We start from the raw sequence: 17,557 nt of genomic DNA, 5'->3' as shown, positions 1-17,557 counted from the left end.
AAAGCAGAAGAATTAATTGTGATGAAGAACATTTTACAATTTTTCTCCTATGATTCATGCATTTTGTGTTTTATATAAAAATGTGTGACTAACTCATGGTTACACAAATGCTGTCTTATGTTTTCTCTAGAAATGTTATAGTATTAGGTCCTATGTTAAGGTTTAAGATTCATTTTGAGACAAGGTTTATATATGGTGCAAAGAATGAGTCCATGTCTCTTTTTTGTGGCATGAGGCTGTTCTACAGATTCAATGTCATTTTTAAAAAAAGACTGTCCTTCTTCCATGGATTTTCCTTAGCAATTTTGTGAAAAATCCATTGAGTATATCATGTGAATTTATTTCTGAAAATTGTATATTGTTCCATAAGTTTAGATGGCTATCTTGTCATCAACGCCACACTCTCTTGCCTATTATAACTTGGTGGACAATCTTGAAATAAAATTATATGAATCCTTCAACACTAGTCTTCTTTTTCATAACTGGTTTGACTACCTTAGTTCCTTTGCGTTTTCATTAGAAATTGTAGAATAATCTTATCAATTTCTGCAAAATGCCTCTTTAATTTTAATTAGGGTTACTTTGAATAGGTACATGATTTGAGATTGCATTTACATAATAGGTACTTTGTTCGCAATTGGGCTGTCTACAAATATCATTTTTCTTTCTTTGCTTCCTCCCTCCCTCCTTTCTTTCCTTCCTTTCTTCTATTCTTTCTTTCTTTCCTTTGTCTTTTTCTTAACATTCAGATTCCATGGCCAACATTGCCCAACTACTAATTTAGAATCTCAGGGTTTAGGGCTCAGGCATCTATTTTTCACAATTTTTTCAAAAATTCTTTAAGTACATTGCCAGGTACTAATCTATAGATTAGTATGTGGAATCCCCAAGTAAAGACACGACCATACTACTCCAAAAGCCTGACCTTGATCTCCTCCAGATCTCTAATATCTGATGTTCTTTTACATCAAATATTATAGTTATCTGTATTTTGTCCCATCCCCCTTGTCAATACTTCCTATTCATGTGTTCATATCTTATCTCCTCTATTAAACTCTCAATGAGCTTAACTGTATCTCTCACACTTAGAACTGTAGCACTTTAGCAGTTATAGTAACATGTAAGTGATTACGAATTCTATCATAGGTTATGCTTTCTTATTATTTCATGTTTACAGGATTTTGAGAGCAGTAAACAGATTATTTTCCCAGGTAGAGAACACTGGATTTCAGAGAATTTAAGTCATGAATCCAATGGCACATAGTTATTTAGTATCAGAGCTGGAACTATGTTCATATCATTAGATTTCTTTTCCACTCCTATGCATATTCCTTTTCCACTGAGGGATCATTATATACTAGAGACCAAAGATCATTCATGTAATCATTTCTTATTATATTGTTCATTTCTCCAGAACCCTTCACTTGTTTACTGTGGAAAAAAACAAAATCATCTTGTTACTTTTCTTTCCCAGAAGACGATGAGTGTGTTTCCTCCTTGGAACATCCCTGCAGACTTCAAGAAGAGCTGGAGAACCTGGTACAAGGGTCCAAATGCTTAAGATTCATAGCACACCTTAATTGAGTGAGCAGTTCATTTCCACAGGTAAGAGCAAAGTGTTTTATCACTGACAAAATATTTTAGAAGCTATAACCTTGAATGTAAAACTACATTCTATGTTTTGACATTTGAATTTGAGAGAGACATTTCTAGTTATTTCAGAATTGAATTAAAAATTAAATCAGAGAACTCCAGGGAACATAAGGGGGCAAATAGGAAAGACTCTCAAAACATTTAGGACAATAGAGCTCTAAATTGGAAATTTGCTTTAATTTATTTGATGGAAGATAATAGTCAGAATAAGGATAGTAAAAATAAATGACTATATTTAAAATTTAGAAAAATTATTAAATGGAGAGAAAATTATCTATCAACCAGCCACTGGGTATAGGCTATTGGGGGATCATAATTTTTTTTCTCATGGAAAGATACAAATGAATTTTAAGTGTATTTTATTATTTAGCTAATTTACCTAGAAACTACTTCAAGTTTTTTTTTTTTTTTTTTTCAATATCATGGTACTTAAGCTTGATGGGTTTATAAAAGAATTCTGGTACATGAGGATGTTATTTTGCATTATGTCTAGGGCACAACATTTCCAGAATTATGGCATGTCACAATGAGACTGCAGCATGGTCAAGTGTAAATAGTTTAATGTGTGGCAACACAGAAACCTGGATTGAATCCTTGCTCTACTAGAGATTTATTGTGTGAGCTTGGTCAACTTATAGGTCTAGCTGGTCCTCAGTTTTCTCGTCTATAAATGGATGCTGAGTGATTTAGTTTGCAGGTTTCTGTACAGATTACATAAGATAACGTACACAAAATTTCTACCCTATAGTAGCCACTTAACGACATGCGGTAGCCGCTGTGTCAGCTTTCCTTCTTCTCAAGATTGGTGTTTGTAGTACTGTCCTCATGAGGGTTGAGGAACTGATTTTAGTTTTCTGGAATGATCATGTTTTTTTAAAAATTTGGGATCTATATTTTTATCTTTCTAGTCTCTATCTCTTAACGTGAAATCAACTAAATGTAAACACAATCAGTTCCAATTTCCTTAAATATTAGTTGACAGAAATACCTGTCTAAAGAACACCTTGGATGAAAGAAATAAATCCCATACGTTTTGTCTATCCTTTCTCAATGAACTATGGTGAGGTGGATAATTGCTGTAATGGATTGGGAATAAAACATATCCCCATTCATAAACCACCTTCTTGCCCTACAGACAAGATCAGAGATATTGAGGGTTATGAGAAATTTATGAACCAAATTATCGGGGGAATTTAAGAAAACACACTATTATTTTACTGATATGCCAAAGTTGGAATATAATGACAAAGATGCATTTTTAAGGTGTCTGATAACATTTAGTATTGGGATTCATTGGGCTTAATCTCATGAGAATTGTATTTTAATGTATATTGTCATATAACAAGCATACGTACATTTAACATAAGAAATACTTAGCTTCTGGTTTGGAGCCAGTTCACTGCTCAATGCTTAGAGGAAAAATTACAGCTACCTATTTATTTTGTTGTAGTTAAATAAAATTTGAATGTCTTATTTCAATCATTTGCACTTGTCGCATAAAACGAACACTTTAATTTAATACAAAGTATTTTAATGCATCTCATAAATAAGCACTCTGAAATCACACCATGTTCATGTAGTGCCCAAGATATGCCTGAAAATTTGGATAATCTTAGTTATTGTTTGGTTTGGAAGAATAAAGTTACTTTTCCAAGGTTATACTGTCAACAGGTGCTAGATCTGAGATTTTAATGCAGGGTTTTAGCTTCTAAATATAATATACTTAATCTCTCACAGTTGTCTGATCTCAAATACATCGGTTAACTAACGGTTAGAATTGTAATGTAGCTAAATCTCCCCTGTGTATGTCAGTTAACATGTATTTTGCAATGAATTCCTTTAGTAGACCTCCTATTGGTGCCTTTCTCAAAATTTGCTTGCATCATGTTATGTCTTTTCACTGTGCTTCTTCCTATCTGCCCAGTTCCTCTTTGGTCCCTGACTCAATTTAATAAATATTTTTGCTTGTATTCTGTGTGTTCTCGAAAGAGAGAGAGGAAAGAAAGAAAGGGAGAGATGGGGGAAGAAAGAGAAAAAATGAGGAAATTTGTAAACATAAATGTAGTTTTCGTGATGCCTAAACTATACATCAATATTTTATGTTAACGATTGAGGATTTATGTTATTTTATTAACAGAACCATTCAAACTAAACTAGAATTATTATAATTCAGTTGGGAGTGTGAGTTATCGTGAATAATGTGTGAGTTTTCTGAATTAAAATAAATATCAATATTTAGCTTAATTATATTTTTTTACTCTCGAGTTCTGTAAGGATTAAATGAGCTTTTTCGTCATAATCCCACTCTTAAAAAGCTATTTAATCAATGTATTAGGAAAATCTGTCACATAAAACTGGGAGTACATCCTGGGAAAAGAAGACACGTGACTTTCTTTTCCTTCTAATGATAGTTTGCTCATTCTCTTCTTGCTGCATGGTCGTCTCAATATGACAAAAATGTAGTGTGTTCCATGTTAGGAATATAAATCATCTGTAGGTCACTGAATTCAGCCAGGCCTGCACACGGCAGATTTTTCATTCCTTTAAATACATTTTGATCTGTGACAAGCTGAAGGAAACACATGAGTCACCATGCTGACACCCTGCTCCTAAATATAATAGACGCAATATTTAAATATGTTTCAATGGTAGAGGCTTTCTGTCCAGATACAGGTGACTCTTTAACTTTTTGTTTATCATGCACTTTCCTTTCTTTATACTCTACTGACGGAGAAACAGTTTGACAACATGGAGAAATATTCCAGAAATAAAACACAATACTGTGATTTAAATAATGATTTTATTCTGTTAGCAATAGTGTCTATAATAAACATGTCATCTATTATTAGGTAATATTTATTTTATAGAAATTTTAGAAACTTCTTAAAAAACTATAGTATATTAAAAGAATGGCCATGATTGATTTTGACAGAAATATTTCTCAAAAATACACCCAACGACTTTGCAGGGATAAAGAGTATATGTATAGAGAAAAATTTTACAATGGTATTTGCTTAAAATTTGAAAAAAATTAGTAGGAGAATAACTTGTGGAGGACAAAATGGTCACAGTGTTATGTGTTTCAAAGAAAGAAAACTGAAAAACAAAACAAAACAAAACACCATACTCTGTCTTTGTTTGCAAACAAGTTGTATCTACCTCCAGAATAACATTTATTGTTCTGTTCACCACTGTTCTAGAAGTCCTAAGGAAATGGGAAAATAGCCAGAAAAGATATCAAACGGTTTGGTTGGAGAAGACAGCTTCGTACAACAAGTTGAAAAGTAAGTTTAACTCATTGCATTTTCTAGCCATCCGGGACTATTTTAAGATTTAAATAATTTTTCACACTGATTTTATAATTTATTTCAACCCAATCTTGTGAGGTAAGTGTATTTGCTCCCATTTTATTATTTATGAACATTAAGGAGAGGCATTTCATGCACACTGTAGAAAATCTAGGGTTAGTACTCAGATGTGTAATACTTTCTATGATAATACTTTCTGATTTAAAAATTTGTATATCCATTTGTCTTTGTGAATTTTAAGATGATGTAATAGGAAGACAGGAGGGAGTAAATTTAACAGAAAATAAACTAAAAATTAAACCAAGTAAATTGGCTTTTTTTAACATGACAGACTTAACCAAACAACTGAATGAAATAGTTTCTTTACTTATTTATACAGGGTAACACATCCACGTGGACCCAACTTCTTCCTCACTGCCTATTCCCTCACTGCCAAGGATTCCAACAGGCCCTCTCAGAAGCAAACATGAGGACGAAATTGGGTGGGTTCTATTTGCAAAAAGATCACATTTAGAACATATAAATAACTGAAATGTCGGGGTTGCCATCAGATGTAGATTTATACACGATCCACGTGAAGAATGTGAGTGAAGTCACCGTGTTTGTATTGATGGGCTTCATAGGGGATTTTGAGGTGCAAGTCTTCCTATTTTTGCTCTTTCTAGCAATCTATCTTTTCACTCTGGTAGGAAATTTGGGACTGGTTGTATTGGTCATTGGGGATTCCCGGCTGCACAACCCTACGTACTATTTTCTGAGTGTGTTATCATTCCTGGATGCCTGCCATTCTTCAGTTGTCACTCCAAAATTGTTAATCAATTTCTTAGCAGAGAATAAAACTATTTCATTCCTTGGATGTGCAGCACAGATGTTTTTCTATGTTACATTTGGGACCACAGAATGCTTTCTCCTGGCTGCAATGGCATATGATCGCTATGTAGCAATCTACAACCCTCTGCTGTATTCAGTCAACATGTCACCCAGGGTCTATGTGCCACTCATCATTGTTTCCTATCTTTGTGGCATTTTGAACGCTTCGGTGCACACAGGGGCGGCATTTACTCTATCCTTCTGTGCATCCAATGAAATTAGACATTTTTTTTGTGACATCCCTCCTGTCCTCGCCATTTCTTGTTCTGACACAAGCAAAAACCATCTTCTAGTGTTCTACTTTACGGGCGTTATTGAGATAGTCACTATCTTGATTGTCCTGGTCTCCTATGGTTTCATTCTGGTGGCCATTCTGAGGATGCATTCTGCTGAAGGGAGACGAAAAGTCTTTTCTACATATGGCTCTCACCTAACTGGAGTGTCACTTTACTATGGAACAGTCTTCTCCATGTATGTGAGACCAAGTTCCAGCTACTCTTTGGACCGGGATATGATAGTGTCGATTTTTTACAGCATTGCCATCCCCATGCTGAATCCCATCATCTACAGTTTAAGGAACAAAGATGTAAAGGAGGCAGTGAAGAGAGTGTTTGGGAAAAATTTGTTTATCAATAAAGTATACTCTTCACACTAAATGTTAAATTGAAACCAATTAAGATTAATGTTCATTGTCTCCATATCAAAACGTTATGAATAAAGTGTTTTTCTTAGTTTGATAGTTTCTTTCTGTTCCTCTCAGAAATTTTTAAATAAAGATCATAGTCAACCCAATATCTATGCAGTCTTCACACATGCAGAAAACTGTCATCCATCTGCTTCTTAGTTTATATATATATGCACACATACATACATATATATGCTGACACTGATTGTATTATTTTGCCACGGCTGCCACAAAAGAGTACCAAAGACTGGATTGCTAAAACCACAGAAATTTATTTTCTCTCTTCTGGATCCTAGGCTTTTAGATTGAGGTCTTGGCTAGGTTGACTTCTTCTGAAGGCTTTCTCTCCCTGGCTTGCAGATGACCATCTTCTCCTTATGTCTTCACGTGATCTGTTCTCTCTGAATATTCACATCATGATCTCCTCCTCTTATAAGGCCAACAGTCATATTGGATTAAGGCCCACCTTAAATGCCTAATTTTAAGATAATTATCTCCTCAAAGACTCTATCTCCAAATACAGTTACATTCTGAGGTGCTGAGGGTTAAGATTTCAACATACAAATATTGATTTATTTACACATATGCACACAGACATATATGTATGTAACCTTTACATTAAATTGTAAGTATTATCTTTCATCTCCATATCACTCAAATTGGACAGGCTCCCATAGTTGAAATCATAAGTAGCTTTATATCTGCCTACTTGAGCAAATACCACCTAACCGATGATAAACCACAGCTCACATAATCCCAATCCACTCTCCATGGGGTCATTTGCATCTGACTCCAGTTCAAAGCACTCTGCTCCATCCTTAGATTAATGTGTCTGCAGCAATCTAATTCCAACCTGTGGTTCAAGGACCACAGAGAATGTGTTCAAATTCCTGATGTCCATTATCATGTTGTTTGTGAGGGTGCATTTCTCCTCCTTTTATTATTTCATTATTTCATCCAGAGTATGGACATTAAACCCATTCTTTTTCACAGACACTAGGCATTAGCATTTGTCAGGATTATACTTAAACTCAAGAGTGACAAAATACAAGCACATCAGAAAATAAGGTACGACTGGCTGGCAGATTGGCCTCTTCCCACAACTAAGCCCCGGCCATCTTTATGGGTTTTCCTACGGGGCTTAGGCTTTTCTTGACTCCTACCCCTCAGTGTCCAGGCCTGTGGACCAAGGCACAGAAGAGAGGCTTTACTATGCACGTGTTCAGCCCTGTCTCTCTTGCCAACAGACCTTATTTGCATTGCAAGACATGTCTTCTTCAAAGTTTATTGTAAGTGGTAGTGCTTTTTTCTTCTTTACTTTATTTCATCATCATCAATTATTGTTATTATTATTATTACATTTTGTAAAAACCCATGTAGTACCAACAGAACAGTCTCCTAGAAAATAGAGTATAACCTTAGGATATTTCCCTAAAGTGCGATTATTAAGTTTAAGTAACACTTCAGCAATACACACACAAAGTTCCTCTTACCACAATAAATTCCCCCCACAATTTTTCTGCATTTCCTTTCCCGTGTTTGGAAGGCTTTGTGATACCGAACCTCTTAATCTCAAATTCGTGTGCCCGATGCCCAGCAAGCCAAACACTGAGACATCGGTGCTTGGAGATGAGAAAGGTTTATTTGAATTGGCTAAAACAAGTAGGTGGGAGCCTGGGTCGGCTCAAATCCACCTCCCCTAGAACAGAAAGCAGGGGGAGTTTTATAGAGCTAAGGGGCGTGGCAGGAAGGACTTCAGGGAAACAAAGGGGTCACTCCTGATAAGCCTCTGGGCAGTCTGACTTCTGGGCATCAATGGCTGCTGAGGGCCGGCCTTCCTGTGATTGCAGCAACCTCCCTGAAGGCATTCTCTTTCTCCTGCAAAACAAGCTCACAAATCCTTGAGACCCCTGAGTCACCCCTCAGGTTAAACAGGAAAAACAGCAAATTGGTTTAATACCTACAGTACCCCTCAGATAGCCGGCTTCATTTGCACACTGCTATTCACATGATTCTCTCCTTTCCATGTCTCTTACTAGTGAGGATCTCATTGACTATGTTATAATAATTGCAATTTATCCCCATTGTATCCCCTCATATTCCATCTTTCTTAAATTTTCCCATTGTGCTTATCATTATTTTACATAATATGCATTTTAATTTATATTTAATTTATTGTCTAATCTATTTTCCAGAGTCTGGAACCATGTCTGGCACATATTGTTGCTCAATAAATATTCCCTTAATGAGTGAATATTTTAGGCAGCATACTGTCAAAAACAGTTTAATTCACTTTAGAGATATATATGAAACAGAGATGGCATTTTTCATTTAAATATTTGTTATTTTTTTTAGACTATCTGGTTTGTTTTTCCCTTTTAAGTTTGTCCTCTTCCTTCCATTGGTCTACTTCGCTGTTCTTTTTTAACTTTCTGATTTGGATGTGGATTTTCCAGTGACATCATGTCAGTGGCATCCCACATATTTTACTCTCACACTTTCAGTAGCAATATTTCTGACTTTTTCCTAGTTTCTCTTTGAATTAGGAGCAGTTTAATTATTTTTAAATGGCTAAATGGAATATTTTGAAAAATTTTTTTAAATTGTCATTTATTTCAAAACAGAATGCAGTATGTGTTCTTTTCTGTATTCAGACCTTATTTTTTGCTAATATTGACATTTTTCACAAATGCTGCACATACTCTTGAAAAGAAGGGGAATCTTCTCTTATTGCGGCTAATGTATAATACATCCTTATCTGTAAAAACCATCTTATTGCCTGGGTAGTAATTCTGCTATGTCCTCATTAATGTTTGGTTGACTAAAAATAATAGAGGTGTGGTAGGTTTTCCTAATGTTAAAATGTTTCTATGTTTGTCTTTGCATCTCCCAGATGAGAAATTTCCTGATTTAAGATATTTGTTGCTACAATACTTTTTGCATAGATAACACTTACTGCTAAGTCTTCATTGTGAATTACAGTCTATCATTACAGAATATCCATTTTTAATTTAGTTTGATGCTATTCTTGCATTCTGTGTTTCTTGATATCAACATTAGAACCAATGCTTTCTTTTCATGTGTATTGCCTAAATATATCATTGCTGGGGCTTTTATTTTGACATTTTGGAAACAATTCATAATATATTTGCATTTAAAAGACTATACTGAAGGTCTTTTTTTTTTTTTTAAGGTATGCTAGGTGTATTTTTAATTATTGCTAAATATATATTTAGTCTTTGCTCTGTCATAATGTCCATGTTACAAATATGCATCGTAACACACAGAGGCATACACAAGCATATATACACGGTCATACAAACACATTTAAAAATCACCTTTATATTACCCCCACTGTCCTTTTTTAGATACAGCCTCTTGGTTTCCTACTATGAGAAATATTGACATGAGTAGTTGACACTTAAATTTCAGTTTTGCTACCTTTAATCTTACATTCATTTTCATGTTTTTTTTCAGTTTCCTTGATTCCATTTTATCTTGACATGAAGTATTGCTTTTGAAAAATGTGTTGTCAATTTATTTTCCCAGTCCTTAAAAGTAATGAAGTTGTTTGCTCTGATCCTGTATAGGAAATACTGACTTAATACATATAATTTAGTGCTGATCATCCCTTGCTGACGTAGAACATAATGGACTCTTCCAATAGGAAGTTTCAAATCTTCTTTCAATTCAGAAAAGAATTCTTGATCATGGCTTGTGATATTTCTGCTGTCACTTTGGCTTTGTTTTCTTCTGTGAAGGATCAATTCATACGCATGTTCTACTTTCTTTGTCTGTATATTCTTTCTATCCTCTCTCTCTCTTACTGCTGTATTTTTATGGGATCTTTTCACTTTTTGTTTGTTTGTTTCATATGATCTTTTTTTCCCTTATCAAATGCAAATGATTTTTAGAACTAGATAAGGCTTAAGACACAATTTTTGGTATGTGTAAAGAGTTGTGAATTTTCGTCATTCCAAAATGAGAGCTTGCGCTGACTAACAGTCATTCCCCATTCTCCCACCCCCAAACCTAGGAACCGCTAACACATTTTCTCTTTCTATAGATTTGCCTATTTGGGGCATTTAATGTAAATCATATCATGCAATATGTGGTCTTGATCACCTAACTTCTTAGAAATATGTTTTTGAGGTTCATCTATGTTGTAGCATCTATCAGTACTTCATTTCTTTTTATTGCCCAACAATATTCCTTTGTGTGGAGATACTATTTTTTGTTCATCCATTCATCAGTTGATGGACATTTGAGTTGTTTCCACTCTTTGACTATTACCCATAATGCTTATGCACTTTTTTGTACATATGCTTTCAATTATCTTGGGTAGATACCAAGGAGGAGGCGCAGGCCCAGATGGTTTCACTGGTGAATTCCACCATTTAGAAAAGAATCGCTACCACTCTTTCATAGCTTATTCCAGGAAATAGAAGAGGAAACACTTATCAACTCATTCTGTGACATCAGTATTACCTTGATGTCAAGCCAGACAAAGACATCACAAGTAAAGAAAACAAATGGTAAATGGGCTGTTAACTCTTATGAATACAGATGTAAAAATTCTCAACAAAACACTGACAAATCACATTTAGCCATTCTTTGTATTATTTTGTCATAAATTTTACTTTTATGTAATATTTAAACTTACAATTCATCAGCATAGTTTTTCTTGTCATTCATTTTTTGAAGTAATTAAAATTAAAAACTCAATATATTTTATACTTACCTTCATTTTTACATTTTTTTATGTTTTTTATTTCTTTGTCTAGACCCATGTTTCCGTCTGTTATACTCCTTCTGCCTGGAAAATTCTTGAAGCATGAGCTTGCTGGCTGTACGTTATTTCAGTTTGTGTCCATGAGTGTTCATTTGCATGTCTGCAAGTTTTAGTTGTATAGCATAATGATTTGACTTAAAATGATTATGCAATAAGATTAGTTAGCATCCATCATCTTGTATAGACACAATAAAAAAAAAAAGCAGGGGCCTGCCCAGTGGCGTACAGTGAAGTGCGCGCGCTCGGCTGCTGGCGGCCCAGTCGGATCCCGGGCGCGCACTGATACACCACTTCTCTGACCATGCTGAGGCCGCGTCCCACATGCAGCAACTAGAAGGATGTGCAGCTATGACATACAACTATCTACTGGGGCTTTGGGGAAAAAAAGGAGGAGGATTGTCAATAGATGTTAGCTCAGAGCCGGTCTTCCTCAGCAAAAAGAGGAGGATTAGCATGGATGTTAGCTCAGGGCTGATCTTCCTCACCAAAAAAATAAAAATAAAAAGATCTAGTAGAGAATGTTGAATAATCTTTTGAACAACATTTAAAATAGAGATTGTAAGTCTGTTTAAATTTGATTTCATCGATATATGGTTTATATATGAGCTGTGGCTTCTTTCTGTTTTCCTTCTCATTGTCCAGGAGTCTAGTTTGATATTCTTGACAGAGTGGTGGAAAGATTTCCATTGCTAGAGAAGACACGTCCTAATGCCCAAGTGCTGTTTATGTTTACTAATGACGTACTCACCAAAGACAATCACATGGCTAAATCAAGAATCAAGGGATGACCAAAAGGCATGGATACAAGAAGGAACGGTATATTGGGGGCCATTACCGTATATGTGTAACGGTCTTTTTAAAGACTCCATAAGTGTTTGTTATGTTTATGCACCATATTTACTAAAATATTTTTCAATATAAGCATTCATTTTTCCAGTTTTTTTGCTCAGAAAAAAAGTGCTTCAATAAACATTATATTACACATTCATTGTTTGTATTAGTCCTTCTTATACATATATCCTTATGCACTTAAGCTTTTATTTCTATAAAGGAATCATTTAGTAATGACTCTGTAGCATCTAAAGATGTTTTATCTCTTTAATAGAGAATGTTAAGATAATGTCTAGAAAGGTATCAGTGAAAGAATAAAAAACGGTATGATTTCAATTATAGAACATACTACATATCACATCATCTTGTTTATTTACACATCTCTATTTACTAGTTTACAGTGAAGAGGACATTGATCTTTAAAAGTAAAACTACTAAATAAATGAACACAATTGTCACAACTCTGAGAACACAAGGGTTTACTAAAGGAAATTACGTCATTAGCTTACTTAAAAATTTAAGACAGTAGTGAAAAGTAGATTTCAATTAAATCTACATACAAATTAAATATGTAAAACAATAATTTCTGTTAGTTCAAATGTCTCACAATGCTGATAATTTGAGAAGAAATTTTCTTAGTGCCTCTCTAACATCTTTGTTCCGCAGACTGTATATCAGAGGATTAAACATTGGGGTCAAAACGGTATAGAAAAGAGAGAGCAGTTTGTCTGTTCCTTCATACTGGTTGGATTTAGGTTTTAAATAGGTGACAGTGGCTGATCCATAGAATAAAACTACAACTATGAGGTGGGAAGAGCAAGTTGAAAATGCTTTGGTCCGTCCTGTGTTTGACGGCAGCTTCCAGATGGTAGAGATAATTCTGCTATAGGACCTAAGTATCAACATAAAGGGAACAGTGACAAACAATACAGCAAACATGTAGATCACCATCTCATTCACAAAAATGTCTCCACAAGCCAGCTTCAGTAATGGGGGGATGTCACAGAAGAAGTGGTTGATTTGGTTGGAACCACAAAAGGGCAGAGAGAAAATCTGGCATGTGTGCCCTATCCCAACTGGAACTCCACTGATCCAGGAGACAGCCACCAGCTGGACACAGACATTGTAGTTCACGACAAGAGGGTAGTGCAGAGGGTTACAAATGGCCACATAGCGGTCATAGGCCATCATGGCCAGAAGGAAACACTCGGTGGCTCCCAGCATAAGGAAGAAGCACATTTGTGCAGCACAGGCAAAAAAAGAAATAGTTCCTTTCTGGGTCCAAAGGTCCGTGAGCATTCTGGGAAGTGTGACAGATACATAACAGATTTCTAGGAAGGAAAAATTGCTGAGGAAAAAATACATGGGGGTCTGAAGAGTGGAATCTACTCTTGTTATTAGGATAATAATAGCATTTCCCAACAGGATAATCATATAGATGACCAAGAACACTCCAAAAAGAAACCAGTGGAATTTGGGAATATCAGAAAAGCCCAAGAGAACAAATTCCACCAGAATAGTGAAATTTGTTTCTGTAATTTCCAAATTATTTTCTCTCCTTGGGCTTACATTTTCTGGCTGCATTTTCCTCTTTTATAATTGGATTGGGACATGGGCTTTGGTCTTTATAATTACTAAATTACTCTCTGGCACTTTTATTCTATGATTCTGTGCGATTTGATGTGAAACCAGGAGCTATGAACTCATCTGCATAAAAAAAATTAAATCCATAAATAAAGTGCTTAAATGATTTATAATGTTAGATTTGCATTCTAATTATACCAATAAGATACATATAGCTATACATTTTTACTTAACATAACAGTGTGAGAAGGGAGATTGCAGACGAACTATTTCTTCCAGTCAAAATCCCAACTCAATTAACTATCAATTGACCGACATCCATGAATTTTTTCCAATCAATCTAGTCCATAGTATAATATCTGACCTATGAAATCTAACATAATGTTCCACTGACTATTCACAGGTACGTCTTTTCTAACCTTGACATTACATCTCATGATTCATTCTATAAAGAATACAGCACGAGTCTCTTCCCTAACACATTACTCTGTATATGATTCTGAATTAAATTAAAAGTAGAAATTATTATTAGAATTGCTTATTTTCTATGAAGTGAAAGACGGTAATTAAAAATAAGAGGCTATAAAAGCCAAATCTTTAATTTTCAAAGTAATAAGTTTCTAGTAATTCTCATTCTAATGTGTTGAACTAAAATAGATTTTATTGCTTAAAAAACACAACTTTTTGGCATTTATCTATTTTTAATCCTAATAATATTTGGTCATATTTCTTTATTTTGACCAATTTTTAGGAAGAAGTAAAATCAATATATAAAAAGTTTCACAAATGTAGTCAGATATTGTGTTCAACTCCTGCCTTATTTATGATCTGATTTGACTGGGTAATATAAACACCTATTAGGATATGGGCCTAAAAAGTTGAACCAAATATTTTTTTCCAGGAAATTATAAATTGGGAGAAATAAATGCTTCATATTTTCTCCAGTAGAAGGATATTTCCTAATAAAAGGAGAGTCTTTCTCATAGAAATTCTTTTATTTATAATGGCAACATTTACTTTATTATCAGTATAGGAAACTATGTTTAATTAATTTCATTATAATACATCACTCTTTAATTATAGTTTCCTTACTAGATTATTTCTTAAAATGAATAATTTTAGGACTATTATAATTGTTAATAATAGACAAATTAGGGATTTATATACTTCAAATGCTTCAAACTAATTACTTAACTTTTTAATTCAGAAAATCAGAAATCTACAGGTGCTGTCTTAAATAATGAATGCATTTTTGACCAACATATTTCATAATATGATCTTACTTGTTTAATATTATTTCTTGAATCTTGATCCTGAAATTTAAAAATTGTTTTGAATTGAAATAGAATATCAACATATCAATAGTTCATATTTACCTTTTACAATTTTGGTGAAGCCGCTTATTTCTCATTGATGACATTTTTATATTTTTAAATATTAAATTGGTTAGGATCTAGACCATTTTTAAACAGGAACTTAACTTCCTTTTTAAAGAACAAGTGCTCTTTACAGATGAAGTAGTCACTTCTTCCCTGTGGGAATACCTCTTTTCCCTCTTTACTTCTAAATTGCTAGTTAAATGCTCCCGTTTGCAATTAATTTGGTGTGTTTTTCCAAACAATTCTTCAATGGTAGACCAGAGTTTCCTGCAGTCTCTCAATCAAATATAGTTTTATACACTCTTCATTTCCCAAATACAGTCAGAGAGCATGGATGTCCCAGAAGATGAATCACTCTTAATTGTCTGATATCACCTGCAGGAAAATGTTCAAATTCCTTATCTGTTGATTCCTTACCTGTCTTGTTTTATTTTCTGTAATTCCTCTGAATAGACTTTTTCAGCAAATCATGCTTTATTAGCATCCTCTGGACATGTTCTACCTATTCCCTCATCTTTCTCAATTGCTTTGTAGAAGTAGACATTTGCGGATGTGGGGTAAATTTTATGAAGACAAAGGCAATTCTTTATTATAAAAACTAAGACTACTTTGTTCAAATTATGATTTTCTCTCAGACACTGTGGAAGCCCCTGCATAGACAAACCTAGCTCATTGTTGAACCCTATAAACAAGGATTAACAAGTATTATCTATAAAGTTTTTTGTTTGTTTATTGTGGTAACGTTGGTTTCTAACACTGTATAAGTTTCAGGTATACATCATTATACTTCTATTTCTACATGGATTACATCATGTTCTTAAAAATTACAAGTTCCTCTTTCTTATTGCAGCATTTAATAATTTAACATTTCTCATTTTCAACCTTCCTCCATGCTGTTTATGGGGAGAATGACTTCAAGCATGAACCTAATATTTCCAGCCCTAAATTGCTACTTTACTGTTGACAAGTTTTGTTTCAATATCAATTTGCCATTGTTTCTGTAACAGAGTCATTAACATGCCAGAGACTCTGCTCATCTTCACTCTGATGGGAGAATATTTCTTCCAACTTCGTCATCAGCATTTTTCCTTAGTCAGGAGGTTATAGTCTCCCTGAATTCTTTCACTATACTTGGTTTTGGAGATGATAGGTGTTTCCAGATCTCTGACCTCCACTGGCTGGGACAAAGCGTCCTCCAACTCCATTGCCAGGGAGGTAGAATTAGATACTAATGGGCAGAACAAGGAATTTGTGTTTTCTGACTCTAAATAATGCGCCCCTGCTATCCCCACTGGTTTCACGGCCAGTGCTTATCAGATAGCAGGGGCCAATGGGAACCTTATGACTAACTGATCGTGTAATACACTGAGTTTTGGCCAGGTGACTCAATCACATGTTCTTCATAGGAAAGGAATACCTAAAAGCTCAATTTACACCTAGTGAGAATTTGAGGACTATAAATAGGCTTGACACAAGCCCCCTATGGCCAAAAAAGAGAAGATGCATTTTCTTTTTCTATTTTTATTTTCCTTTACACAACACTGCATCAGTGGGAAAAAATCTGACAAAGGACCCCTGGCTGAAGCTGGAAAATATTCTTATTACCATCTGACGTCATGTTTGTTTATGGATGAAGTAGGGAAGCAATATACAGCCCATTCCCCATATCCCCGGTTCCGAATTCTGGGATTCAGCCATCTGCCAATGGAAAGGCCTACCATGGTTGCATCTGTACTCAACACGTACAGAATTTTTCTTGTCATTATTCCCAACAATACAGTACAACAACTATTTACATAGCATTTACGTTGTATCAGGTAGTATAAGTAATCTAGAGATGATTTAAAGTATATGGGAGGATATGCGTACGTTACATGCAAATACTACATCATTTTATATAAAAGACTTGAGCAACCGCAGATTGTGGTATCCACAGGGCTCCTGGAACCAATCCCCAGCAGATACCCAGGACTATATGCTGTATGCAGTGCATGCTACTGTCTGATACTTTTTATTCCATCTTACTACTACTTATACATTGGTTCCTGCTTTCAACAGTTTCCTTTCACAGTTGTCTGTGCTTCTGATTTTACTTTTGATGGATGTCTGCTTTATGCTCTACACACGCCTCCATCGTCATCTCCTTATAATCTACTGTATGTATATCTTTTCCTTACTCCTTCTTCTTTCATTTTTTTCTTTTCCCCATCCTTGCTCAATTCAAAAAATATTTAACAACCTGTTATGTGTAAAATACGTAACTTTTTCATTTCTTTTACTTTCAACTCGATTTTGTCTATCTGTTTAAAGTGCAGCTCAATTTGGCAGCATGTATCTGTGCTCTGCTTTTTTGTTTTAATGTCTACCTTTTAATTGGGCTGCTTTGTCCATAAGTATTTAACGTCGTCATGGTACACCACTATTTGCTTTTTCTTTCCATTGTTTTCTTTTGCTT

The 17,557-nt window shown here is 34.7% G+C and overlaps 2 protein-coding genes across 2 annotated transcripts; one reads left to right on the top strand and one right to left on the bottom strand.

Annotated features, from left to right (window-relative positions):
* Positions 1-5,448: 5,448 nt before the first annotated feature.
* Positions 5,449-6,562, top strand: LOC131395628 (olfactory receptor 5T1-like). The gene has a single exon (XM_058527485.1). The coding sequence runs from the start codon at positions 5,494-5,496 to the stop codon at positions 6,484-6,486; it is 993 nt and encodes a 330-aa protein (XP_058383468.1). The 5' UTR covers positions 5,449-5,493; the 3' UTR covers positions 6,487-6,562.
* A 6,180-nt stretch (positions 6,563-12,742) lies between these two features.
* LOC131395627 (olfactory receptor 10AG1-like) lies at positions 12,743-13,723 on the bottom strand. Its single transcript, XM_058527484.1, has one exon. It carries the CDS (start codon positions 13,721-13,723, stop codon positions 12,743-12,745), a length of 981 nt encoding a protein of 326 aa, XP_058383467.1.
* Positions 13,724-17,557: the final 3,834 nt, after the last annotated feature.

Source organism: Diceros bicornis, chromosome 31 (genome assembly GCF_020826845.1).
Source record: "Diceros bicornis minor isolate mBicDic1 chromosome 31, mDicBic1.mat.cur, whole genome shotgun sequence".
Lineage (NCBI taxonomy): Eukaryota > Metazoa > Chordata > Mammalia > Perissodactyla > Rhinocerotidae > Diceros > Diceros bicornis.
Note: the sequence above shows the minus strand (reverse complement) of the source record. Positions and strands in the feature narration are given on the sequence as shown.

Coding starts and splice junctions, on each gene's coding strand:
- LOC131395628 (XM_058527485.1), top strand. CDS start 5,494: ATGTCGGGGTTGCCATCAGATGTAGATTTATACACGATCCACGTGAAG.
- LOC131395627 (XM_058527484.1), bottom strand. CDS start 13,723: ATGCAGCCAGAAAATGTAAGCCCAAGGAGAGAAAATAATTTGGAAATT.